Here is a 27,719-nt window from a genome sequence, read left to right on the forward strand (position 1 = left end):
CATGTCCTACCAACCGGTCCCTTCTTCTTGTCAAGTTGTGCCACAAACTCCTCTTCTCCCCAATTCTATTCAATACCTCCTCATTAGTTACGTGATCTACCCATCTAATCTTCAGCATTCTTCTGTAGCACCACATTTCTATTCTCTTCCTGTCCAAACTATTTATCGTCCATGTTTCACTTCCATACATGGCTACACTCCATACAAATACTTTCAGAAACGACTTCCTGACACTTAAATCTATACTCGATGTTAACAAATTTCTCTTCGTCAGAAACGCTTTCCTTGCCATTGCCAGTCTACATTTTATATCCTCTCTACTTCGACCATCATCAGTTACTTTACTCCCCAAATAGCAAAACTCCTTTACCACTTTAAGTGTGTCATTTCCTAATCTAATTCCCTCAGCATCACCCGACTTAATTCGACTACATTCCATTATCCTCATTTTGATTTTGTTGATGTTCATCTTTCAAGACACTGTCCATTCCGTTCAACTGCTCTTCCAAGTCCTTTGCTGTCTCTGACAGAATTACAATGTCATCGGCGAACCTCAACGTTTTTATTTCTTCTTCATGGACTTTAATACCTACTTTGAATTTTTCTGTCGTTTCCTTTACTGCTTGCTCAATATACAGATTGAGTAGCATCGGGGAGAGGCTACAATCCTGTCTCACTCCCTTCCCAACCACTGCTTCCTTTCATGTCCCTCGACTCTTATAACTGCCATCTGGTTTCTGTACAAATTATAAATAGCCTTTTGCTCCCTGTATTTTACCCCTGCCACCTTCAGAATTTGAAAGAGAGTATTCCAGTCAACATTGTCAAAAGCTTTCTCTAAGTCTACAAATGATAGAAATGTAGGTTTGCCTTTCCTTAATCTATTTTCTAAGACAAGTTGTAGGGCCAGTATTGCCTCACGTGTTCCAACATTTCTGCGGAATCCAAACTGATCTTCGCCGAGGTCGGCCTCTACCAGTTTTTCCATTCATCTGTAAAGAATTCGCATTAGTATTTTGCAGCTGTGACTTATTAAACTGATAGTTCGGTAGTGTTCACATCTGTCAATACCTGCTTTCTTTGGAATTGGAATTATTATATTCTTCTTGAAGTCTGAGGGTATTTCGCCTGTTTCATACATCTTGCTCACCAGATGGTAGAATTTTGTCAGGACTAGCTTTCCCATGGCCGTCAGTAGTCCCAATGGAATGTTGTCTACTCCCGGCACCTTGTTTCGACTCAAGTCTTTCAGTGCTGTGTCAAACTCTTCACGCAGTGTCTTATCTCCCATTTCATCTTCATCTACATCCTCTTCCATTTTCATAATATTGTCCTCAAGTACATCGCCCTTGTATAGACCCTCTATATACTCCTTCCACCTTTCTACTTTCCCTTCTTTGCTTAGAACTGGGTTTCCATCAAAGCTCTTGATATTCATGCAAGTGGTTCTCCTTTCTCCAAAGGTCTCTTTAATTTTCCTGTAGGCAGTATCTATCTTACCCCTCGTGAGATAAGCCTCTACATCCTTACATTTGTCCTCTAGCCATCCCTGCTTAGCCATTTTGCACCTCCTGTCGATCTCATTTTTGAGACATTTGTATTCCCTTTTGCCTGCTTCATTTACTGCATTTTTATATTTTGTCCTTTCATCAATTAAATTCAATATATCTTCTGTTACCCAAGGATTTCTACTAGCCCTCGTCTTTTTACCTACTTGGTCCTCTGCTGCCTTCACTACTTCATCCCCCAGAGATACCCATTCTTCTTCTACTGTACTTCTTTCCCCCATTCCTGTCAATTGTTCCGTTATGCTCTCCCTGAAACTCTGTACAACCTCTGGTTTAGTCAGTTTATCCAGGTCCCATCTCCTTAAATTCCCACCTTTTTGTGGTTTCTTCAGTTTTAATCTACAGGTCATAACCAATAGATTGTGGTCAGAGTCCACATCTGCTCCTGGAAATGTCTTACAATTTAAAACCTGTTTCCTAAATCTCTGTCTTACCATTAGATAATCTATCTGAAACCTGTCAGTATCTCCAGGCTTCTTCCATGTATACAGCCTTCTTTTATGATTCTTAAACCAGGTGTTAGCTATGATTAAGTTGTGCTCTGTGCAAAATTCTTCCAGGTGGCTTCCTCTTTCATTTCTTAGCCCCAATCCATATTCGCCTACTACGTTTCCTTCTCTCCCTTTTCCTACTACCGAATTCCAGTCACCCATGACTATTAAATTTTTGTCACCCTTCACTATCTTAATAATTTCTTTTATTTCATCATACATTTCTTCAATTTCTTTGTCATCTGCAGAGCTAGTTGGCATATAAACTTATACTACTGTAGTAGGTGTGGGCTTCGTATCTATCTTGGCCACAATAATGCGTTCACTATGCTGTTTGTAGTAGCTTACCCGCATTCCTATTTTCCTATTCATTATTAAACTTACTCTTGCATTACCCCTATTTCATTTTGTGTTTATAACCCTGTAGTCACCTGACCAGAAGTCTTGTTCCTCCTGCCACCGAACTTCACTAATTCCCACTATATCTAACTTTAACCTATCCATTTCCCTTTTTAAATTTTCTAACCTACCTGTCCCTCTATGAACCATGGACCTTGCCGTTGGTGGGGAGGCTTGCGTGCCTCAGCGATACAGATGGCCGTACCGTAGGTGCAACCACAACGGAGGGGTATCTGTTGAGAGGCCAGACAAACATGTGGTTCCTGAAGAGGGGCAGCAGCCTTTTCAGTAGTTGCAGGGGCAACAGTCTGGATGATTGACTGATCTGGCCTTGTAACATTAACCAAAATGGCCTTGCTGTGCTGGTACTGCGAACGGCTGAAAGCAAGGGGAAACTACAGCCGTAATTTTTCCCGAGGACATGCAGCTTTACTGTATGATTAAATGCTGGTGGCGTCCTCTTGGGTAAAATATTCCGGAGGTAAAATAGTCCCCCATTCGGATCTCCGTGCGGGACTACTCAAGAGGACGTCGTTATCAGGAGAAAGAAAACTGGCATTCTACGGATCGGAGCGTGGAATGTCAGATCCCTTAATCGGGCAGGTAGGTTAGAAAATTTAAAAAAGGAAATGGATAGGTTAAAGTTAAATATAGTGGGAATTAGTGAAGTTCGGTGGCAGGAGGAACAAGACTTTTGGTCAGGTGATTACAGGGTTATAAATACAAAATCAAATAGGGGTAATGCAGGAGTAGGTTTAATAATGAATAAAAAAATAGGGGTGCGGGTCAGCTACTACAAACAGCATAGTGAACGCATTATTGTGGCCAAGATAGACACAAAGCCCATGCCTACTACAGTAGTACAAGTTTATATGCCAACTAGCTCTGCAGATGATGAAGAAATTGATGAAATGTATGACGAGATAAAAGAAATTATTCAGGTAGTGAAGGGAGACGAAAATTTAATAGTCATGGGTGACTGGAATTCGTCAGTAGGAAAAGGGAGAGAAGGAAACGTAGTAGGTGAATATGGATGGGGGGGAAGAAATGAAAGAGGAAGCCGCCTTGTAGAATTTTGCACAGAGCATAACTTAATCATAGCTAACACTTGGTTCAAGAATCATGAAAGAAGGTTGTATACCTGGAAGAATCCTGGAGATACTAAAAGGTATCAGATAGATTACATAATGGTAAGACAGAGATTTAGGAACCAGGTTTTAAATTGTAAGACATTTCCAGGGGCAGATGTGGATTCTGACCACAGTCTATTGGTTATGAACTGCAGATTGAAACTGAAGAAACTGCAAAAAGGCGGGAATTTAAGGAGATGGGACCTGGATAAACTGAAAGAACCAGAGGTTGTACAGAGGTTCAAGGAGACCATAAGGGAACAATTGACAGGAATGGGGGAAAGAAATACAGTAGAAGAAGAATGGGTAGCTCTGAGGGATGAAGTAGTGAAGAAGGCAGCAGAGGATCAAGTAGGTAAAAAGGCGAGGGCTAATAGAAATCCTTGGATAACAGAAGAAGTATTGAATTTAATTGATGAAAGGAGAAAATATAAAAATGCAGGAAATGAAGCAGGCAAAAAGGAATACAAAGGTCTCAAAAATGAGATCGACAGGAAGTGCAAAATGGCTAAGCAGGGATGGCTAGAGGACGAATGTAAGGATGTAGAGGCTTGTCTCACTAGGGCTAAGATAGATACTGCCTACAGGAAAATTAAAGAGACCTTTGGAGAGAAGAGAACCACTTGTATGAATATCAAGAGCTCAGGTGGCAACCCAGTTCTAAGCAAAGAAGGGAAGGCAGAAAGGTGGAAGGAGTATATAGAGGGTTTATACAAGGGTGATGTACTTGATGACAATATAATGGAAATGGAAGAGGATGTAGATGAAGATGAAATGGGAGATATGATACTGCGTGAAAAGTTTGACAGAGCACTGAAAGACCGGAGTCGAAACAAGGCCCCGGGAGTAGACAACATTCCATTAGAACTACTGATGGCCTTGGGAGAGCCAGTCCTGAGAAAACTCTACCATCTGGTGAGCAAGATGTATGTGACAGGCGATATACCCACAGACTTCAAGAAGAATATAATAATTCCAATCCCAAAGAAAGCAGGTGTTGACAGATGTGAAAATTACCGAACTATCAGTTTAATAAGTCATAGCTGCAAAATACCAACTCGAATTCTTTACAGACGAATGGAAAAACTGGTAGAAGCGGACCTAGGGGAAGATCAGTTTGGATTCCGTAGAAATGTTGGAACACGTAAGGCAATACTAACATTACGACTTATCTTAGAAGAAAGATTAAGAAAAGGCAAACCTACGTTTCTAGCACTTGTAGACTTAGAGAAAGCTTTTGACAACGTTAACTGGAATACTCTCTTTCAAATTCTGAAGGTGCCAGGGGTAAAATACAGGGAGCGAAAGGCTATTTACAATTTGTACAGAAACCAGAAGGCAGTTATAAGAGTCGAGGGGCATGAAAGGGAAGCAGTGGTTGGGAAAGGAGTGAGACAGGGTTGTAGCCTCTCCCCGATGTTATTCAATCTGTATATTGAGCAAGCAGTGAAGGAAACAAAAGAAAAATTCAGAGTAGGTATTAAAATCCATGGAGAAGAAATAAAAACATTGAGGTTCGCCGATGACATTGTAATTGTCAGAGACAGTAAAGGACTTGGAAGAGCAGTTGAACAGAATGGACAGTGTCTTGAAAGGAGGATATAAGATGAACATCAACAAAAGCAAAATGAGGATAATGGAATGTAGTCAAATTAAATCGGGTGATGCTGAGGGGATTAGATTAGGAAATGAGACACTTAAAGTAGTAAAGGAGTTTTGCTATTAGGGAGTAAAATAACTGTTTATGGTCGAAGTAGAGAGGACATAAAATGTAGACTGGCAATGGTAAGGAAAGCGTTTCTGAAGAAGAGAAATTTGTTAACATCGAGTATAGATTTAAGTGTCAGGAAGTCGTTTCTGAAAGTATTTGTATGGAGTGTAACCATGTATGGAAGTGAAACATGGACGATAAATAGTTTGGACAAGAAGAGAATAGAAGCTTTCGAAATGTGGTGCTACAGAAGAATGCTGAAGATAAGGTGGGTAGATCACGTAAGTAGTGAGGAGGTATTGAATAGGATTGGGGAGAAGAGAAGTTTGTGGCACAACTTGACTAGAAGAAGGGATCGGTTGGTAGGACATGTTTTGAGGCATCAAGGGATCACAAATTTAGCATTGGAGGGCAGCGTGGAGGGTAAAAATCGTAGAGGGAGACCAAGAGATCAATACACTAAGCAGATTCAGAAGGATGTAGGTTGCAGTAGGTACTGGGAGATGAAGAAGCTTTCACAGGATAAAGTAGCATGGAGAGCTGCATCAAACCAGTCTCAGAACTGAAGACCACAACAACAACAACAACCTACCTGCCCGATTAAGGGATCTGACATTACACGCTCCGATCCGTAGAGCCTGATAACGACATCCTCTTGAGTAGTCCCCGCCCAGAGATCCGAATGGGGGACTATTTTACCTCCGGAATATTTTACCCAAGAGGACGCCATCATCATTTAACCATACAGTAAAGCTGCATGCCCTCGCGAAAAATTACGGCCGTAGTTTCCCCTTGCTTTCAGCCGTTTGCAGTACTAGCACAGCAAGGCCGTTTTTGTTAGAGGGAGCTTTAACACAAAACATCTGCCAGGTCTCCAGTACTTTTTTTTTATTAGTAATATATTTTCTTGTTCTCTACTGTTTTAAGAATTATTTACAAAATATATATTTTTGAAAGGGCTGTACCATTTACAAAAATTAAGATAAAATGAAAATACTTTATTTCTTAACACTTATGATGCAAAGGTCTAATATATATTTTTTCCAGAGAAATTCACGACCACGAGTTGACATGACCTGGTGATTTGAGATGAACTCACCCTCAAGTCCTTTGAGAGTAGGATATGTTTTACAGTTTGCAACATGCCTCTTGATTTCATTTGGTATCTTCGAGTCTTGCTTATGTAAGCTAAAAGCTTGGACATTTCTGCTTTAGACTGTAATGCTTCTTCCAGTGCCAGTGGATCTAAGTGAGATTACTCTTTAGATTGATAAGAAACACACTTAGCCATCTTCTTAGGTTAAGTATTTTGGGAGATCGTCTCAGTGCAAAATTCATTGATGTGGCCCAAAATATTCATTAAGAATGAATAGTTTTGTGCTACTACCATAAGAGGTTACTTGTTTAAAGAGTCTTTAATTTATGATATGGCCACCAAATACCTCGATGTCGTGCACTCAAATAGTTCTATCATCATCATCATCATCATCATCATCATCATCATCATCATCTTTGATTCAACCGTCTCCAACCCTGTTTCTGTTATTTTATCCTCATTTTTCTCAACAAGTGAAATAAATATATGATTCTGTTCTTGTAAATTGGCATTGTTATACATCTTATACATTTTCTGCCCTGTTTTGTAAATAATTTGAAGACTGCGACTTCACTCTATTCTTTTGAACTATTATCCTTGATATTGATAAACTCTGGTAAACAGATTCAACAAAGCAGTGTATTGTGCTTTCTTCACATATATTCAGCAAGTATGTACTTGCTGCTCTCCATGCCCTACTTGTACTCATTACCCCTTGGAATGTGGCTGCAGCCCTACTCTTTACTGCCAGATATTCTTAGGTGTCAAAGATTGGGGTTCTTTTTTGACCATGCTGCCTCAGGAAGTGTTTTTTGCAGTGTCTTTGTAACTGATCTGTTGAGGGGATTGTTATGTTTTTTCTCATAAGTGATTTATAACAATGCATGTTGGTAACAATCCAAGGAAAAGTGGTGACAAGAATTGCCCCTTCCAACATTTTTTCTGCTGTAGTGCTCAGATTCTCTATTTTGTTCTGCATTGAGAAATAGTCATCTGAGTAAAACTGCATTTTTCATTAACTTCATATTTACAAAACTGTTTCAGTTTTCAGTGCATACAATACAAATCCTGCTGAAAGATCAAAACTGGCAGTGACATGTAGATAGATGAAAACTCTTTCATGAAAGCCCATTTACAAAGTTTCAAGGACCAGCTTTAAGTCAAGAGTTAGGAATTTACTACAGCATCCCATCCTGAATATTGCTCCCATAATGATTGCAAAGACAAGGGTAATGTAATTGCAATGCGCACACAGATGTTTAAGCTATTTTTCATTCTATGCTTCAGACTTGAATGGAATTGGATGAAGCTCTAAGAAAATGGTGCATCAGGTAGTAGCCTCTGCTTTGCATTTCACAGTGATTTTCAGAGTATAGGTGTAGTTGTAGTTTCTTGGAAGTTCAAATAATTTATGTTTCCTGATTCTTGTATATAACTGTGTTTAAGAAAACCATTTCTTAAGTTATCATTGATAAGAGTTAGAAAGTATCCTGGTTCTGTACTGCATGTCCAATGTCCCGGCTCACACAGATTCAAATGAAGTAATTTGTGATTCTCTTAGCTTGATAGAGTCTGCTTACCTTCTGAACATGGTACATAGTCATTGACAACCCCTTTGTAAGTCACACCTTTGGCCAAATCATTACCGCGCGAAGTGGCCGCACGGTTAGAGGCTCCATGTCACTAATCGTGCAGCCCCTCCCACCAGAGGTTCGAGTCCTCCCTCGGGCATGGGTGTGAGTGTTGTCCTTAGTGTTAAGTTAGTTTAAGTAGTGTGTAAGTCCAGGGATCGATGACCTCAGCAGTTTGGTCCCTTAGGAATTCATACACACACACACACACACACACACACACACACACACACACACACACACCAGATCATTACATTTCCATTGTATCAAAACAAGAATGTCTCTGCCATTTGCATTATGTGGTAGCATCACTTGAAAATGGTTCCAATTTGTTTCAGCTAGTAGATTTTATGGTCAATCTGATTTGCATATTACATTGATGAAAGCTGCTGCATTATCAAAAAGATTCCTCACTATGACATTAAAACATTGCCTGAAAACAGTGTTAACAGGTGGTGATTTGCAGCAAATGTTACATTTTGTTTCTTGCAGTTATGTTGTTCAGGTCGTCTCCGGTGGCAGGAATATTTGAATTTGCCAAACCAACCATCATTGGTTTGTGTTTGTCATGTGGCCCAGTATATTGACTATTGTTAAAATGATTCTTAGTAAGCATGTTCTCCTGGAGAGTCCAGAATCTTCATAGGCCTCTAACAACTTACTGCACACATTTTTGGCATTTGTAGCCTTCTGGGAATGCACATAAATGATGATGGACAAACAAAATTTGCATGTAAAATGATGGACAGATAAAATTGACTTTGCTTTTTCTGTGCATTCTGTTGTTTCGTCTGTAATCCCTCACATGATGCATTTCCATAATTACTAATGCTGCAGATACATCTTCATTGCAACTGTCACATGTTTTACATTTGAATAACAGAGCTTCTATGATACATGCTTTCCAGCTTCGAATGAATTGCTCTAATACAATGGAATAAGTATAATATGAGCATTAAAAGATAGAACACAATACAGACAACTTACAGAGAAAACATGCATAGTTTGGCAAATATGGGATTTCAGCTGGGCACGGAATTTAATTTCAAACAAGTTCTTAGTTTTTCTATGTGTCACACATTGTAGTAACCAAAATAAAAACAAGTATTTTTTTGTGTCTTAAACCTCTGCAACAAATCATAGAACATTTTACATAAATATACTTTCATGTTTGTGATATCCCACATTTGCTACAGAAATAACACTGTACTAAAATGAGTTGATGAGATGATATGCTAAAAATAAATTGGTAACTACTTTATTGCTTGTCCCTAAATCAATAGGTCAGATGTACCTGCTTCATTCAATCTTCCGACTGAATTTATATTCAAAGAATGTGATACACATATTTCTTAAAATTTTGTTAGCTTTGATGTTCACTGTCATGGTATTAATTGATAAAATAGGATATTCTTAATATTTTTCGATATCAATTGCTACCTAGTACCTATAACCCTCTCTCTATGAGTGGCTAATGGCTTTTGATGTTAATTTTTCCAGAATACCCAGATGATAAAGAAACACTTAGCAGTTTGTTTTCAACATTAAGTGCACTGGTAGTAACAAATGATTTCTGTCAACTAGTGGAGGAAGCTGGGGGACTTATATTTATTAATGATGTTATGGTCAATTTCCCAGATAGTGAGGTAAGCGGCTAGTTGATAATCATTTTTCATCATTTGGATGGAATGTAAATTTCTAAAAATAGTTGAAATTTGATTAGAAGTGTGTGTGTGTGTGTGTGTGTGTGTGTGTGTGTGTGTGTGTGTGTGTGAGAGAGAGAGAGAGAGAGAGAGAGAGAGAGAGAGAGAGAGAGAGAGGGAGGAGGAGGAGGAGAGATGAATTGAAAGTTGGAACTGGAGAGGGTTATGAAAAATGACTAGAAAGGGAAACAGGTTCAAAGGATGATGATTAGCAAAGATTTAGCCATGGGAGATAGTGTGAACAAAGGATCACTTCCCATCAGGGTAATTAAGAGTATCTGATCCATTTCTGGAGGGGGGAGGGGGAGGAGGAGGAGGAGGAGGAGGAGGAGAAGAAGAAGAAGAAGAAGAAGAAGAAGAGGGAGAGGGAGAGTCAGTCCAAACTATGGGTTTTGAAGCCATTGTTGAAGTTTTCTGTTTGATACAGGTACATAGATGAGCCAAAACTGTATAATCACTTGTTTAATAGTATGTTGGTCTGCCTTTGGATCACAATACAACAACAATTCCGTGTAGGATGGATTTGATGAATTCTCAATAGATTTCTGTAGGTATGTGGCACCAGATGTCTTCTCACAGGTTCACAATTTCTGTAAATTATGGGCCGATAGTTTGTGATCACAGAGTTGGCATTTGATAGCATGCTAGATGTGTTCCCTCAGATTCATGACGGCCATGGCATGAATGTGAGTTCACTGTCATACATGTCAAACCAGTGTAGAATGATTCTGGCCTTGTAATGCAGCTACCCTGATGTCCAGTGCCATCGCTGTTGCGGCATACATCATTGAGAAGGGATTGCGGGTGGTCAGCAATAATGTTCACATAGTCCACAGGTGCCATAGTGCATTTGATTACTACCACAGACCACTGGAAAACCAGATGAATATTTCTCATAGCATAACACTGTCACCACTAACCTGCGTCCATGGTGTGATGCCTGGATGATGGCATATCCTGACATGACCATAGACCTTCATGACCATTGACCTGGTGTAATGATGATGCATCTGGTCAGGCAACAAGTTTCTATTTATCTGTAGTCCAATCTTGCTAGTCACATGCCCACTACAGTCGTAACTTATCGTATCGTTCAGTACTTTGGAACGTGGAGGGGTTGACTGATGTGGAGTCCCCACGTTCACCAGTGTGCAGAACTGTGTGCTGTGAAACATTTGTGCCTAGTCCAGCATTGTACTTTGTCGTCAGATCTACCACATATCACTACCTTTTCTACTTAGAGTCTGATGTCTACTTTCCGTGATGAGGTGTGGATGTCCCCACATCTTGTTATCTGCTCATGTTTCAGCATCCTTCAACCAGTTTCTTTAGATGCACATTACTGTAGCACATGAACGACCAGTCAGCTGTGCCACTTCTGAGATGCTTGTTCCAAATTGTGAATCATAACAATCTGTCACCTGAGAAAGTCACTTACATCAGTGGGTTTCCCATTTGCTCCCTGTATTGTCGTGAGAATGATTCCACGTTAATCTCTGTTCTACTTACATACATTCCTTACCAATTGCACCTACAACATCACTGGGTGGCATTCATTCTCACAGATGGCAGTGGTCATAATGTTTTGGCTTATCATTGTATAAGAACATTGAGAATTTTGGATGGGTTAGGAGATGTACTTGGATAATTTAATTTTGAAGTGAGTAATCTAATGAAAAAGTGAATAGTTGTGAATATCTGTATGGCTGATAGGTGATATGGCTATTGGCACATATGACCATACCTTTGATCTGTTCAGAAATGCATGTGGAAAGATTGCAATAGGAGGTGGTGATTGAATGTACAGGACAGGTCTTACACTCAGGCCATCCACCAGTGAAAGTCTTATTGGGGCATGACTGAGTGCAGGAGTGGCATACTGATGAACTGTAATAATGCTTAGGTTAGTTAGGATTAGGGTTAGGGTTGGATTTTGGGTAAGGATATCTGTTATCTCAGGATTTGATTAGAAGTAATCAAAGCCTCTGTGGAAGAAGTAATTGAATTTCTTAAGTCTTGGGTGACAAACGGAATGTTACTAGTGTAGTTCAGAGTGTTGTGAGGCTATAGGTATAAATACACTGCTAGTCATTATAATTGCAACCTGTATTTATTTGTTTATTTGCTATTTTCTTTTAGTCTTTTATCTAGCTACAAGAACTGACCAAATGTTGCACATGACTTCATATATATGAATATAACTCATAATATTTTTACATAATTTCAAATGTGTCAGTACAACTATGCATTTAATGGAAAGAGATACACATAAAATAATTACTTAAAAGTAATATATATAATTTTAAAAATCTACGTATTACCTTTGGTATTCCCAAGTGTGTCATTATATTACACAATAGTGTGTTATATTCCTTCAAGACCTTCTGACAGATTGTAGTATATAAACAGCATGCATTTTTTTAAGATTTCCTGTTCACATTGTCCTTATGATGGGCTAAGTTTTGTCACCATTAAGACTGGCGAATTATTTGTCTGCTGTGTATAAAAATATTGTGTTTCTTGGAGTACATGAAATGAATTGTAGTCCATGTATTGCACAATATGAGTATCTGAGATGATGAAATAAGTCAAAGAGCACACTGTATTTTAGTATGAGATATTTAAAAGGCTTAAATTTATCAAATATTGTATCATTATGGTACTAATGTAAAGAATATTGTAGCCTAAAGCAATTATTTTAAGTATCCTTGCTAAGATCCTTTTCAGTGAAATAGAAGAATTTGGCCTATACAAAGATATTAGATTCCTTCATCTCCCATTTATCATCTACAAAATATTTACTAATGCTAAATATAAGTTGACTGACTGATTATTTGAGTTATCATGTTCTGTAGATCCTATCTTGAGAGCTAATTTTCAGTGATGTCGAATGAGTAAAGGTGTTCAGTAACAAAAGCAAAGCAGCTGTTAGAATTTAAATCTGTACATATTAACAATACACTGCCACCACACTGCCGTATGCTAGTTGTGTTTATCAAGTAAATTTAGTATAGTAAAATTGGAGGACATCAGCTACTTTGAAATAAGCTGCTGTTTCTCAAATTTAACAGTTGTTGATTTCGTCCAACTACTGGCTTCACATCTACATGCCTGCATTGGTATTCATCAAATAATAAGAATTATCTACTTTTTTAATATAGAGCCTTATTTAAAACGAACATAGGTATTAGTCTTGAAACTTTGAGACTCTTCAGTCCTTAATCTCGATAATCAGGTAACCTAAAGAAGTAGTAGCTTTTTTTTCTTGAAGATGTTTAGACCAGAATATAGAGCTCCACTTTGACCCTAGACAAAGAGATTGAGTCAGATGAAAATTGCTTTTAGGTCTTGCATTGCAGTTGTGTAAATCTCAGTACAACTGATTGTTATTGTTAACAGTAAATGCTATTATGGGGGTAAATTTAATGGATAATGAGTGTAAGAATTCCGAAGTCTTTGAAGAGGGCTCTAAAATGTGTGCAGTTATCCACTTTACTTAATTTTCTCCATATTCTTGAACATGAGATGTTGGATCCACAGCTGCAAATCTTTAATGCGAAGAGCTTACTCATCTTGTAACAGTTACTTTCCTTACTTTTTTATAAGCATGACTGGTTTTAAAACTGCAAAATTCATTTCAAAGAGCACTTGTGTTAGTCATAAATGCCTTTCACGTCATCTGCTGTGACTCAGCCAGTATTCGTAATGTCCAGGCTATAGATAAATCCTGCCAAAGCAAAAGGTGTGATGTATTTCCATACACAACATGAAATGGGATATGTGAGACGGGTGTCTGTGGAATGTTTTCGTTGCAGCCAGTGAGTAATGATTTTTATATCAAATAGAAAACAAGTCCTAGGTTGGTGCAACTGAAAAAATTAAATTAGGAGTCAAAAAGAGTGTAAATTAATCTTCATATTGCTGATGTTCGGTTAGAGTGGTGAAACAGTGGGACAAGTCACTCTCAAATATAAATCGTGCAGTGATGACAGAAAAAGTTTTGGAGAAAGTTCAAGTCAGGAAGTCTTGTGTCATTTTGTCAACAAATGTTGGGTCTGAATCCAGATTGCATCATTGAAATGTAAGAATATTTCGGCTTTTGGCATTTGAATGTTATGTAAGAACAAATGTAGAGGTGAATTGTATAATACTAATTAACTGAGTTTTATCTTCATGGAGTTATGTTCTGTCTATGCAACTAATTGAAGGTAGTGTGTTTATTGCCATACACATTTCACTTCCTTTATTTGAGAAGCATCTTCAGTGGCAATTTCCAGCACTGTTAACTCGTGCACGTGGTTCTGGAGATGTATTTGTTAGTTTCGATGCTTCAGCTCGCTGATTTCTGGCGTTCTTTCGCCCACATTTGACACATCACGTATATCACTTGCACTTTCATTTTTTGTGATCAACATATGTTTTATTATATCTTATACAGATATTGTATCTTATACAGAAAATCAGTTTATCACTTACAATAACCCAAATGGAGAGAGAGTCTGAGATGTAAAGGGCATTGACTGAACAGTTACAACTTATTTTGAAAGTCTTACTAACTCATTTGTTGATCACTAAATAGCAACAATTCCTCAGCCATAAACTGCAATGAAATAAATGAGTTTTGGACATCTGTCAGCTTAGTAGTCTTCCTTCTGTGGGTAGATCCAAAAATAAAATTACTCATTCTCACCATATTGGATAGTCTTATTTTCTGAGGATTATATTTTTTCTTGTATTCAAGACAGAAAATAGGAGACAGGAGAGAGGAAATATTCCACAGGAAGAGTAAAACAGTTTTTCCAGAAAAAGACTTACAACCTCTCATAGAAAACAGATCATAATGCAGAAGATAATGGTGTAAAATAAGTAGCTGATTATGGTATAGGAGTCCCAGTTTGTTGTTGTCGTCACTGCTGTAAAATAATTAGCTGATTATGGTAAAGGAAGTCCAATTTGTTGTCATTGCTTATTAATAGCAGAAGTTATTTTTAAGGAAATATAACAACTTATAGATAACATTGTTTAATTATTTTCTACTATGCATTGTATGAGAAAAATCTGAAAGTGGTTCTTCATGTTAACTTCTTGTCCTGTAAAGGAACTACTCAGGACCGCCTGAAAATGTGCTTCGAATATAAATCGCTCATCCTGAAAACAGTGGTATGAGACATTCGCATGCAAAGCAGCATATCTTACGATGAGGGACGTTTGGGTGATCACCTGTTTGAGGTCTAAGAGAGGAACTGTGGTAAATATGATGACTCGAAATACCAAAATAATAGGACCTAAAACATGCACATTTCAGTGCCTTACATATAAATATGTTCCCTTTTACTTAAAATAATTGTGATGCCTAAACAACAAAAATTTTCTACTGACCTGATGGTTTCCATCTTCAAAATGCAGGTATGGGTTTTCAGTGAAGTGCTCAAAGGAAAGTGGGATATAACAACATATGCATCTGACTAGAGCCACTTATTCATCCTCAACATAATTTTTGCATTCAAGCAGTCCAATATAAAACATCACACTAAATTTTAAAACAATGATTTTGATATGTCAATGTCATAACCTGCCTTTTGCCAAGCATATGGTAACATAAACTTATACTTCAGTGCACAAAATGGAGGCTGATGGGGACTGACTACATCTACATCTACATGATTACTCTGCAATTCACATTTAAGTGCTTGGCAGAGGGTTCACCGAACCACAATCATACTATCTCCCTCCCATTCCACTCCCGAACAGCGCGCCGGAAAAACGAACACCTAAACCTTTCTGTTCGAGCTCTGATTTCTCTTATTTTATTTTGATGATCATTCCTACCTATGTAGGTAGGGCTCAACAAAATATTTTTGCATTCGGAAGAGAAAGTTGGTGACTGAAATTGCGTAAATAGAACTTGCCGCGACGAAAAACGTCTTTGCTTTAATGACTTCCATTCCAACTCGCGTATCATGTCTCCCACACTCTCTTCCCTATTACGTGATAATACAAAACGAGCTGCTCTTTTTTGCACCCTTTCGATGTCCTCCGTCAATCCCACCTGGTAAGGATCCCACACCGCGCAGCAATATTCTAACAGAGGATGAACGAGTGTAGTGTAAGCTGTCTCTTTAGTGGACTTGTTGCATCTTCTAAGTGTCCTGCCAATGAAACGCAACCTTTGGCTCGCCTTCCCCACAATATTATCTATGTGGTCTTTCCAACTGAAGTTGTTCGTAATTTTAACACCCAGGTACTTAGTTGAATTGACAGCCTTCAGAATTGTACTATTTATTGAGTAATCGAATTCCAACGGATTTCTTTTGGAACTCATGTGGATCACCTCACACTTTTCGTTATTTAGCGTCGACTGCCACCTGCCACACCATACAGCAATCTTTTCTAAATCGCTTTGCAACTGATACTGGTCTTCGGATGACCTTACTAGATGGTAAATTACAGCATCATCCGCGAACAATCTAAGAGAACTGCTCAGATTGTCACCCAGGTCATTTATATAGATCAGGAACAGCAGAGATCCCAGGACGCTTCCCTGGGGAACACCTGATATCACTTCAGTTTTACTCGATGATTTGCCGTCTGTTACTACGAACTGCAACCTTCCTGACAGGAAATCACAAATCCAGTCGCACAACTGACATGATACCCCATAGGCCCGCAGCTTGATTAGAAGTCGCTTGTGAGGAACGGTGTCAAAAGCATTCCGGAAATCCAGAAATATGGAATCAACTTGAGATCCCCTGTCAATAGCGGCCATTACTTCGTGCGAATAAAGAGCTAGCTGCGTTGCACAAGAACGATGTTTTCTGAAAACATGCTGATTACGTATCAATAGGTCGTTCCCTTTGAGGTGATTCATAATTTTTGAATACAGTATATGCTCCAAAACCCTACTGCAAACCGACGTCAATGATATAGGTCTGTAGTTCAATGGATTACTCCTACTACCCTTCTTAAACACTGGTGCAACCTGCGCAATTTTCCAATCTGTAGGTACAGATCTATCGGTGAGTGAGCGGTTGTATATGATTGCTAAGTAGGGAGCTATTGTATCAGCGTAATCTGAAAGGAACCTAATCGGTATACAATCTGGACCTGAAGACTTGCCCATATCAAGCGATTTGAGTTGCTTCGCAACCCCTAAGGTATCTACTTCTAAGAAACATGCTAGCAGCTGTTCATGTTTCAAATTCTGGAATATTCCATTCGTCTTCCCTTGTGAAGGAATTTCAGAAAACTGCGTTCAATAACTCCGCTTTAGCGGCACAGTCGTCGGTAACAGTACCATCGGCACTGCGCAGCGAAGGTATTGACTGCGTCTTGCCGCTTGTGTACTTTACATACGACCAGAATTTCTTTGGATTTTCTACCAAATTTCTAGACAATGTTTCGTTGTGGAACCTATTAAAGGCAACTCGCATTGAAGTCTGTGCCAAATTTCGCGCGTCTGTAAATTTTAGCCAATCTTCGGGATTTCACGTTCTTCTGAACTTCGCATGCTTTTTCCGTTGCCTCTGCAACAGCGTTCAGACCTGTTTTGTGTACCATGGGGGATCAGTTCCATCTCTTACCAATTTATGAGGTATGAATCTCTCAATTGCTGTTGCCACTATATCTTTGAATTTGAGCCACATCTCGTCTACATTTGCATAGTCAGTTCGGAAGGAATGGAGATTGTCTCTTAGAAAGGCTTCTAGTGACACTTTATCTGCTTTTTTAAATGAAGTTATTTTGCGTTTGTTTCTGGTGGATTTGGAAGAAATGGTATTGAGCCTAGCTATAACGACCTTTTGATCACTAATCACTGTATCAGTCATAATGCTCTCTATTAGCTCTGGATTGTTTGTGGCTAAGAGGTCAAGTATGTTTTTGCAACCATTTACAATTCGCGTGGGTTCGTGTACTAACTGCTCGAAATAATTTTCGGAGAAAGAATTTAGGACAATCTCGGAAGATGTTTTCTGGCTACCACCGGTTTTGAACAAGTATTTTTGCCAACATATCGAGGGAAGGTTGAAGTTCCCACCAACTATAACCGTATGAGTGGGGTATTTATGTGTTACGAGACTCAAATTTTCTCTGAACTGTTCAGCAACTATATCATCGGAGTCTGGAGGTCGGTAGAAGGAGCCAATTAACAACTTAGTTCAGCTGTTAAGTATAACCTCCACCCATACCAATTCACACGGAGTATCTACTTCGACTTCATTACAAGGTAAACCACTACTGACAGACACAAGCACTCCACCACCAATTCTGCCTAATCTATCTTTCCTGAACACCGTCTGAGACTTTGTAAAAATTTCCGCAGAACTTATTTCAGGCTTTAGCCAGCTTTCTGTGCCTATAACAATTTCAGCTTGTGTGCTTTGTATTAGCGCTTGAAACTCAGGGACTTTCCCAGCACAACAACAACAATTTACAACTACAATTCTGAGTGTTCCTTGATCCAAGCACGTCCTGTGTTTGCAATGCACCCTTTGAGATTGCAGCCCACCCCGTACTTTAGTGTGGTTCTTCACATTGTAGTTTTACAGAAGCAATGATCTTTCTAGTGTAGAGCTTATATTGCCTAAGTAGTACACACCTAGGAGTTAGCAATATTTTGTTGTCTGTTGTGTGTTCTCAGTGTAGTTAATTGATGTTTTGACTCTTCACATTACCAACGTTCTCTCTTAGGCCTTCAATATGTGATAATTTTAAATGTATTTTATGAGAAAACATGCAATTCTGCATATAAATGGTTTACATCACTCTTTTTGGGATGAGCGATTTATAATCCAACCACATTTTCATGCAGTTGGTAACATTTGTCGTCACACACTTTGCTTCTTAGTGATCGACCAAAAAAATCAACAAGAAGTTAAACATTGTAATTTAGCTTGGGAATAATTCAGCCTCCCTCCCCTCCCTCCCCTCCCCTCCCCTCCCCTTCCTTCTCTCTCTGTCTCTCTCTCTCTCCCCCCCCCCTTCCCCCCCCCCTCTCCCCCTTCCCTCTCTCCCTCTTTCTCAAGTTGATGAGTTTTCCAGATGTACTGCATAAAAATTAAAATACCTGCTAAGTTGCAATATACTGATTCTTAAAGTTACATGTAACCATTGCTATATGATTTTGGTTATGGACAGAGTTAAACAGTGTAGGGTTTCTGTCCATTTGCGGAGTCCATGACTCGAAGTCCAGTAATCTCTAAGCTATAAAAATACTGCAGCAGCACTGAGACATTTGAGTGCTGCACAAGGTAAATAGAGCGAGCTGGGATAACATAAAGTGTATATTGTTTGAACAGCAAACATCATTCATGGATTTGGTAGCCATCATTGTAGATTCAGACACAACTTGTTGGTAACATTTCTGTGATTATTTATTTATTTGTTATTGCATGACGTACTGCCGGTTATGTAAGTTCTTCCCGTCCCTCTTTTTCCAATACCCACACAAACTTTTCTTCTTTTGCAACTGTAATTAATATTAATGTAATAAGTTGTGTACAAAGTCCACAAATTCTACAGCTGTTCAATAGTATACATCAATCAATTACTAAAGAAACTTAAAAAATAATATATACCAAGATGTATTGTTTTTAGAAACTGAAATATCCAGATGTAGTGGTTTATTTGTGGGGACGAGAATTGTGAAATCTTAAGATCTCACTGTTCTATAAGATAATTAACACAAGAAGTGTGTATCCATTTTTCATTAGTTTCTATCTTGCCTCTTTTGACAGAAAGTCCTTTGTATCATCTGTTCTGAGCACATTCACTTATTTTTGTTGAATCACACAATTGATAGCTTTTCTTTTATTGATTCAAGTCACAAAAACCAGTCACAGAAATCTAAATCACTCTACGTCCATAAATAGGGAACAGCTGCTACTGTTACTATGACTCTTAGGAAAAAAGTTCAGTGAGAAATGAAGCAGCTAATGTGACAATAAATGTGGAAATGGTACTCTTTTAATTTCTTGCAGCTGTGGACACTAATTACAAGGAATTTCACTAGGATGAAGTAGACAATCTGAAATACTGGTTATTTATCAGGAAATAGAATTTAAGATGTAATGTAAAATCTGTTGTTCACAGCTGAAGAGAAGTAATAATATTCAGTTTGATTTAATTTCTGATTTGCAGAAAATCAATCAGCAGTGTTTGTGGTTACTAAAAAATTTAGCTGGAAATGATGAGGTTAAAATGAAAATAATACGTAATGGAACTGCTCCATTAATTATTGGTGCAATGGAAAGACATAGGGTAAGTAGTTATTTGTTGCTACATTTGTAGGTGTGTGTGTTTTTAAAAGTTTTTCTTCTGTTTCCCATCATTTCTTTCCCTTTGTTTTTTCCTCTCTCTGCTATCTCTGATCTTTATTTTCATTTAACTCACCTCCTCCTGCACCATTCAGTTTTCACCCCATTTTTTCCACCACTCTTACTTTCTGACAGTATATTCCTTCATTCTTGTGTTTTTTATTGTTTTGCAACACTTTTTCCTGTTTCACCTTGAAAATTAAGATGCCACTCATTTCTTCATCTACATAGTTTCTTTATGAAAAACAGCTGATGTATTATCAATCTTGCTTTCCTGTAAAACATTCTCAGTTTCTGGTATTTTGGCTATGTGATTGTGTAATGTTGATGGAAATCAATGTGTAAACCACTGTTACAAATGGCCTTCTTCAGATTAATGCTATGTACTATGGCACTATGTCTGTGATAGATCAGCTCTAATTCTCATTATTTTGTCGGTGCTACTATTATGATTTGTATGTTTTGTGTATATATTTTGCACTTTTGGGTTTTCTGGAGACTGCTTATGCTTCTGTCACGCTTCCACCCAGCAAATTTTTTATTGTCCTCTGAAAAAGGGTACTTCTGGTCTAGAGTGTGAAAATAAAATCTTTTTCTTATGTGTTTGATATTATGTCAAGCAATGTTTACTGCCATTATTTGTGTATAATGTTGGGGTAAAATTTCAGTATAATTACTATGAGATTTTTAATATTTAAATATCGTAACTATTGACATTTAATAATATTTGTTTTTTTGGAACATTTAGGTAATTCTGACTGTATATAATTCAACAAATTCGGATAATAATTGACTGTTCTTGCTTCAACTTACTATTGTGTGGTTTATATAACTATATCACTAAGGTGGATAATAACAACAATATGGAAAGGACAAATTGCAATCACCATATAGAGGAGGTGTTGAGTCGCAGTCTGGCACATTGAAAAAGAATGCTAGAAACATTCAGCTTTCATACTACATCCTTCATCAGAAGTAGAAAACACATTCACAGTCGTACAAGCACAACTCACACATGCAGATGCTGTCATCTCCGGGCTCTAGTGATCGTGTGTTTCCATATATAACTACATATGTATCCAGGCTCCAGTAACCACTGCATAGTGTGTGATAGAGAGTATTTCCCATGTACAACATTGATTAGTCTAATCATATATTTGCAGTCAGTATATGAATGTTACATGTTGGGGGCTGCAGTATATTATACAGTTAATCTTGACTCTTGAAACTTTCTAAGAAGACTTTTGTAAGATAGTTGGTGATTGTCTTCAAACATCTGACTATTCAGACTTTTCAGCATTTATGTGCTGCTCTTCTGTGAGTCAAACAAAACTGTGAGGGAAATGGAAATACTTCATCTTAACGTGGCGAATTTTCAAGACACTACTGGTCTCGCATGCATTGAATAAATAATTACCAATCTTATTTTCTGATTTATTTGACATGAAAGTAACATGTCACCATGCACTGTTTTATACTATCTTCACAATTAATAAGTGACTGGACATAATGACACAGATGTGCTGAAACATATTTGGGCAATAATAAGATTAATTGTTTGCATAATCAGGCAGAAAATATTTCTGATAATTTTGTTTTTTTTTCTGTTATAGGTTTTTCTGTTTTTTCTGTTGTTTTTGTTATAACTAATTCTAACTGTTTGATGCCACACTTCATGTAAAATGTCTTTAGCATGTGTTTTCATAGTGAATGTCATGATAAAATACTTGGAATTCCCAGTTAAATGTAAGAAAGAGCCTTATGTCCCTAACATGCACTTGTAAATACATCATTTAAATACATAAGACAGAATCAAAGGTATCACTGTATTTCTCTTTTTGTAATAAATAAATAAGGAAGAAATCTTTCACTGGCGGAATCTGTGACATTTGAAGCATTCTTTACTATCCTTCGGGCTCTTGTGTCAGGAGAAAAGGATGCCAAACAAAGTACTGCTCCATATATTTTTATGTTCCAAAAACTTTTTGTTCCACTACTATAGGGCTTCAGTGTCTGAAATATGATATTTGATACCTATAGAGAAAAAAATTGCTTCATGATATGGATTGCTGGTGCAGCGTGACCCAAGGAATTCTTTGTGTGGTTGTGTTACATCCAGAGGTCTTCCTTCTGTAGTTCCTGCAGTGCAGCAAAATTCTCTTCAGTGACATGTGAAGATGGTCTTCTGCCTGAGCAGAGAGTATTTACCAGCATAAAGCTACCCCTTGGATCTCCAAACCACATGTATTTTATGTACCCAGTCTTCTCTGAGCACTGGAGACACTTGTCTAAAGCAGTGATTTACTGTAATCGTGGAAGAAAATTTTACTGTATAGCTACCTGTTGGTATTTATTCCTTGGTCAGTATTTATTCCTTTGATAGTAGCTGATTTACAGTTGTGGCAAACCGAAACTGACAGTCAGAACTGTTTGAGCTGTTCTCAGGTAGCACAGTTGGTAAGTGCTATCTTTAAAGGACAAAATTACTGGCCAGCACACATTTTTAAAATGTCATAAAAGCTCTGCTTCATGTACATGTGATAGTGTACTTTCCCTTTGCCAGTTAATTTTTTTTATCTCTTTCCTCATTTATATGTATATCCTCTTTTCCATTTACTTGCCACTGATTTTCACCTTGAAGTTTTTTTTTCCTTCTAGTCTTTTGGCTCTTAATTTTCTTCATCATTTTCATTTCAGTTATCCTCTCCTGCTCTCTCTCTCTCTCTCTCTCTCTCTCTCTCTCTCTCTCTGTCTGTCTGTCTGTCTGTCTGTCTGTCTGTCTATTTTCTGTAACACATTTCTCTCCCTCCCACTTTTCCTTCCCTCCCTCTTCTCGCTGCAGCTTTAACAAAAGACTAAAGGACTGTTACTGCATTCAAATGGATGTTGTTTTTCCAATGTAATGCCTTTTTAAACTGTCTTATTCAGTCTCCTGTCCTGATTTTTTTTTTTATTGTTACTAATAACTCACTTTGCGTAGTGGAAAATTTAATGTGGTTATTCAGATTAAGAGACCACAATTGTTGCTAATAATTATACCAATATTAATCACACTTCATTATTGTCGTTAAAACAGTAAACACAGGAAATGAGTTCACTATGCTGGATTTCTATTGCTAGTTGGACACTTCCCAAGATTCTGTGATATATTGGTGGATTATTTCCGCACATTCCAATAAAATGGCATTTGTAGTCGGTAGATGGACATTTATCAGTGCCAATGGTTTTCAGATGCCTACTAAGATCTTTTCTGGCACAGCTCCCAGTGTGCCAAGAACCACTGGATCCTTATCTCTGGTAAGTTTTTCAAGTTGTTTCTTGTCGGTTCTCATATCACTTTGGGTGACAATGTCAGTGATCCACACTTCGTTTTTCTCCACAATTGTGATGTTTGGATATTATATTCCATCATTCAGTTTGTATGAAGTTGAAAATCCCACAGTAATTTGGCTTGTTTTCTGCAACATTTTCTGGCTTGTGGTTCCACTGGTTCCTTGCCACCAGCAGATGGTACTTGTGATGTAAGTTCTTGTAGGTCTTCTTTTGTGTTATACCTTTGTGTCTCTCTGGTAATCTGTCTGAGCAGTTTTTTTCTGCAACAGCTCAAGATATGGTCAGTTGTTTCATAACCTTCTTTCCAGAGTCTGCACTTTGGGACCGTTCCTGATTTTATGAGTCTGGCTTTGACTGCAGTAGCTCTGACGGCTTGTTCCTGTGGAGCAAAAATCAATCTTTCTGTTCCCTTCCTTAGGGTTCTGTTGGTAAGCCATTACCTTGTCTTTTCTTCATCTATTTTGCCTTCAATCTTTCCTGAAAACTGCCCATGCAGTAATTTATTGTTCAGGCTGGCAGTATGGCATTGTTGTACAGCTTTCTGCCAACTTTTCTGGGTAAGCACAGCCTGTCAATTCTACCGTGAAGCATGGAGTGCATAGTGAATTATCATGAGTTTCTTGTTTTGCTTTCTAGATTATCTGGCTGTACCTTGTCCATTTCACAATGCATGTGGTTTATTTGATAATGAATATGGCCTTGGTTTTGAGTAACCTGATGGTATCGTTACTGTAGTTTGCTTTTCAGAATTTTCTGAGCATTTGGGTACGTTCATTGCTGGTCACATTTTTTACGTGCCCTTATTTGATTATGTCCTTCTGCAAAATGCCTAAGTATTTGTAGGCTTCTGGCTAGTGGCAATTAACGACTTTGCCATTTGGCATTTCACTGCCTCCACTTTCTGAGATTTTACCCTTTTTTAGTTCCAACGTGACACACTTGTCTAACAAGATCGCCCTGCAATCAGATTTTTTATATTTGTGACATGTGGCGTTCAGAACTCAAATATCAGTTACTCAGGGAGTTAAATGTAACTGTCAGATATTCTCAAGAAAATTTACTTTGCAGATTTCTGAGGAATTTTTCATTCACTGAAGTTAAGATGATTTTTACGATGGACCCTGTGGCTCACTTGGTAGCTTTGGAGAATGGCAGTTGGGCAATCAGTGAATCTCTGGTTTGAATCTCACTGTGGTCTTGCTTTATTGTTTATTTTCTTTGTTCAGTTCAAATACCTACATCATTTAAATATCAAATTCAACAAATGTGCCCCTCTGTGGTGTTGGGAGGGGGGGGGGGGGGGTTAGAATAGACCTGCAGCCCTTCCTTGCCTATTATAAGAGGTAACTAATAGGAGTCTTTTTTATTGGGTCGAGTTTTTTTTTACCGTAGTCTTGTGACTGTTCTTCAGACTGCTGACTGTTTTTGCTCTTTTCACTTTTTTAATGCTTTTTCCCTCACATTTTTTGGGTTTTTAAATTCCCATTTTTGGGTTTTACCTCCACTTTCCAAATTTACAAAACTGTGGACCATTTGGGGAAGGACACCTTACTGTGGTGCATTACCTCTCCACCATGCACTGTTATCTTCTGCACCTACCAATAAAGTGGATCTTCCTCTGCACGGTAGTCCGTCTGTTGTGGTGGGGTTATCATGTACCCTCTCGGCGGTAGCCATCTGACAATGCAGGCATTGCCTGCTGATGCATGAGCTGTGGCCTCCCCATGTCAGTCAAGAAGTAGGTGCCTGTCCACTTTGGGGTACCAAGACTTGGGGCAATGGCTACTGTGCCAAGTGGCCTTTGCCTTGGCAGGGCAGTGCTTATGGGGTGAGCCTCCCATCAGAGTGAGTGGCATCGGGACAGATGATAAGCAATGAAACGGATCACACTAATAGTGACCATGCCAAAATGGCTATCTCATCAGTCAAGAACAGTAATTTTAATGTAGAAGTTTATAATCCTACACGGCATTTCCGAAATTGACCATGTCTCAAGATGAGAGCCAGGCAAGGCGAAATTGAAGTAGACAGTTTACTAAGAGTTCTTGGTTTGGTCCTGCACTGTTGGTGGTTCTTTTGCTTCAGTGAAGCCAATATTTTCATTGAAAATATTGAAGATCAATTTGGAGCATTGCAGCAATAGAGAAGATGAGAAATGGATCTTTGCTGATCGAAACATCACATGCCAACCAATCACAGGCACTTCAGGCCTGCTTCAAGTTAGGAGATATATACCAGTCACCATTTCTCCTCATAACAAGTTCAATAGAATTCAAGCTGTTATCTACTATCAGGACCTAACATTATGAATTGATGAAGAGCTGCGTACTAATCTGGTGTGATGTGGGGAGTTTTTATCCTAGCCTTCGTCGGCAACATTTAACCTGAGAAAGTTAAGGTTGAGGTTTATAGGTGTGATGTCAGGCCTTACTTTCCTTGTCTGGTGAGATGTTTTAAGTGCCAAAGGTTCAGACGCATGTCCTTCCACTGTTCTAATGAGGCTAGATGTAGGACGTGTGGACAGGTGCCCCATGAGGGTAGCCCTTGTCCGGAACTGCACCCTCGTTGTTCACCACAATGCTCAGTGTTCAAAAGGGAGAAGAAGATTCACGAGTATAAAGCACTTGATCACCTGTCTTACCAAGATGCAAGGAAAAAGTTTGAAAGACTTCATGTTACTAATATAGCCTCCAATTTTGTTTGTGACTGTCGTGTCACAGTCCGCACTTCACACCATCACAAGATCTTGCACAACACCTCCTGGCCCTGGTCGTCCCCTACACCTATAGCACTGGTGGTTCCCACTCGATTGGTACAGCCAAGAGATGCCTAGTCATCCTGTGGTGTCAGGGATGAGGACACCTGTCAAGGTGGACCCCTCTCAAGACAAGGACCAACAGCCAAAGGCTGCAGCCCAAAGAAAAGTACAGTCCTCTTCGCTCCCAGATGTTAAAATGGGGAAATCTTCACAGAAATCGAAGTCTCAGTAGGATAAGAAGGTTAAGTAGAAAAATAAGCTACTTTCTGAGACTTTGGACGTTCTGGTCTCCAGTCCTGCAGCGATCAAGACTATGTACACGGACGATGGATCACACAATCAGGTGGACCATAAACTGGTAACAAGGTAATCACACCCATCTTTTCCATTCGTCACTTTCTCAGACCTGTTTCCAATGTGCTTTCAATGGAACTGGAATGGCTACTTTTGCTGTTTGTCCGAACTCATATCTTAAAGGCTACTTATGCAGTAATTGGCATAATGTTTCAGGAAACACGGTTTATGGCAACACACCTCCCTGCTCTGGAAAACTACCAAGCCTACTGTACCAATTGCATTAATGTCAAGAGAGTGTCTGGTGGGGTTTGTATCCTTGTACGCTCTGATTTTTTCAGTGAGCAAGTGCCCCTTACCACTGCACTAGAGGCCATGGCCGGTTTTTGTTTACCTGTCAGTTCAGATAACAGTATGTAATGTTTATCAGCCCCTAGACCAACCTTTCCATCATCATGAGCTGTTCGAGTTAGTGGCATAGCTCCCTGCCCCCTCCCTCTTATTGCGGGTCTTTAATGCCCATAATCCTCTGTGGGGCAGCAACACTAAGTCTCACAGGCCAAGTACTAGAACACCTCCTTTCAGAATTGGATGTCTGCCTTTTCAACAATGGAGTTCCAATCCATTTCAGTGTGGCCCACAGAACATTTTTAGCTATTGATCTCGCAGTTTGCACCCGAGTATCTTACCCCTGATTCAATGGTGTGTCGATAGTGATCTTTGTGTCAGCAACCATTTTCCTATGGTTCTCTCTCTCTCCACCCACAGACATCTAGAATGTGCTCCATGTTGGTCACTTCAGAAAGCTGATTGGCAGACTTTCTCCTCTGCAGCCACTTTTGCAGCCAGTCATGTGATGTATATCGACAAATTGGTACAGGGTACTATTGATGCTATTACCCATGCTGCAGCAGCAACAATACCTGACTCCTCTGGCTCATCCCGATGACTGCTGGTGCCATGGTGATCTGAAGATATAGCCACAACTATCAGGGAACACTGCAGGGCGCTTCAACGGCACGATCACCATTCGTCTACGCATAATTTAATAACATTCAAGAGACTCTGGGCGAAAGCGCGGTTTTTAATAAAGAAAAGGAAGCAGGAGTGTTGGGAGCAATATGTCTCAACTATGCGATTCCACACCCCATCGTCCCAACAATGGGCTAAACTCCTCCGCATTTGTGGCCATCCACCGCCCATAGCAGTTCCTGGAATCTTTGCCAATGGTAACATCTGCACTGATCCCATGGTACTTGCCGAATAATTTGCAGCACAGTCTGTTGAAGTAG

The 27,719-nt window shown here is 38.9% G+C and overlaps 1 protein-coding gene across 1 annotated transcript in view; it reads left to right on the forward strand.

Moving 5' to 3' along the window:
* Positions 1-27,719, forward strand: part of LOC126480866 (armadillo repeat-containing protein 6 homolog) — an 88,088-nt gene that overhangs the window by 41,213 nt on the left and 19,156 nt on the right. Inside the window, exons 3-4 of the mRNA XM_050104244.1 lie at positions 9,527-9,672; positions 19,867-19,986. Of these exons, the coding sequence (XP_049960201.1) occupies positions 9,527-9,672; positions 19,867-19,986 (266 nt within the window). The remainder of the gene's footprint in view (positions 1-9,526; positions 9,673-19,866; positions 19,987-27,719) is intronic.

The sequence above is a fragment of the Schistocerca serialis genome, chromosome 5 (assembly GCF_023864345.2).
Source record: "Schistocerca serialis cubense isolate TAMUIC-IGC-003099 chromosome 5, iqSchSeri2.2, whole genome shotgun sequence".
NCBI lineage: Eukaryota > Metazoa > Arthropoda > Insecta > Orthoptera > Acrididae > Schistocerca > Schistocerca serialis.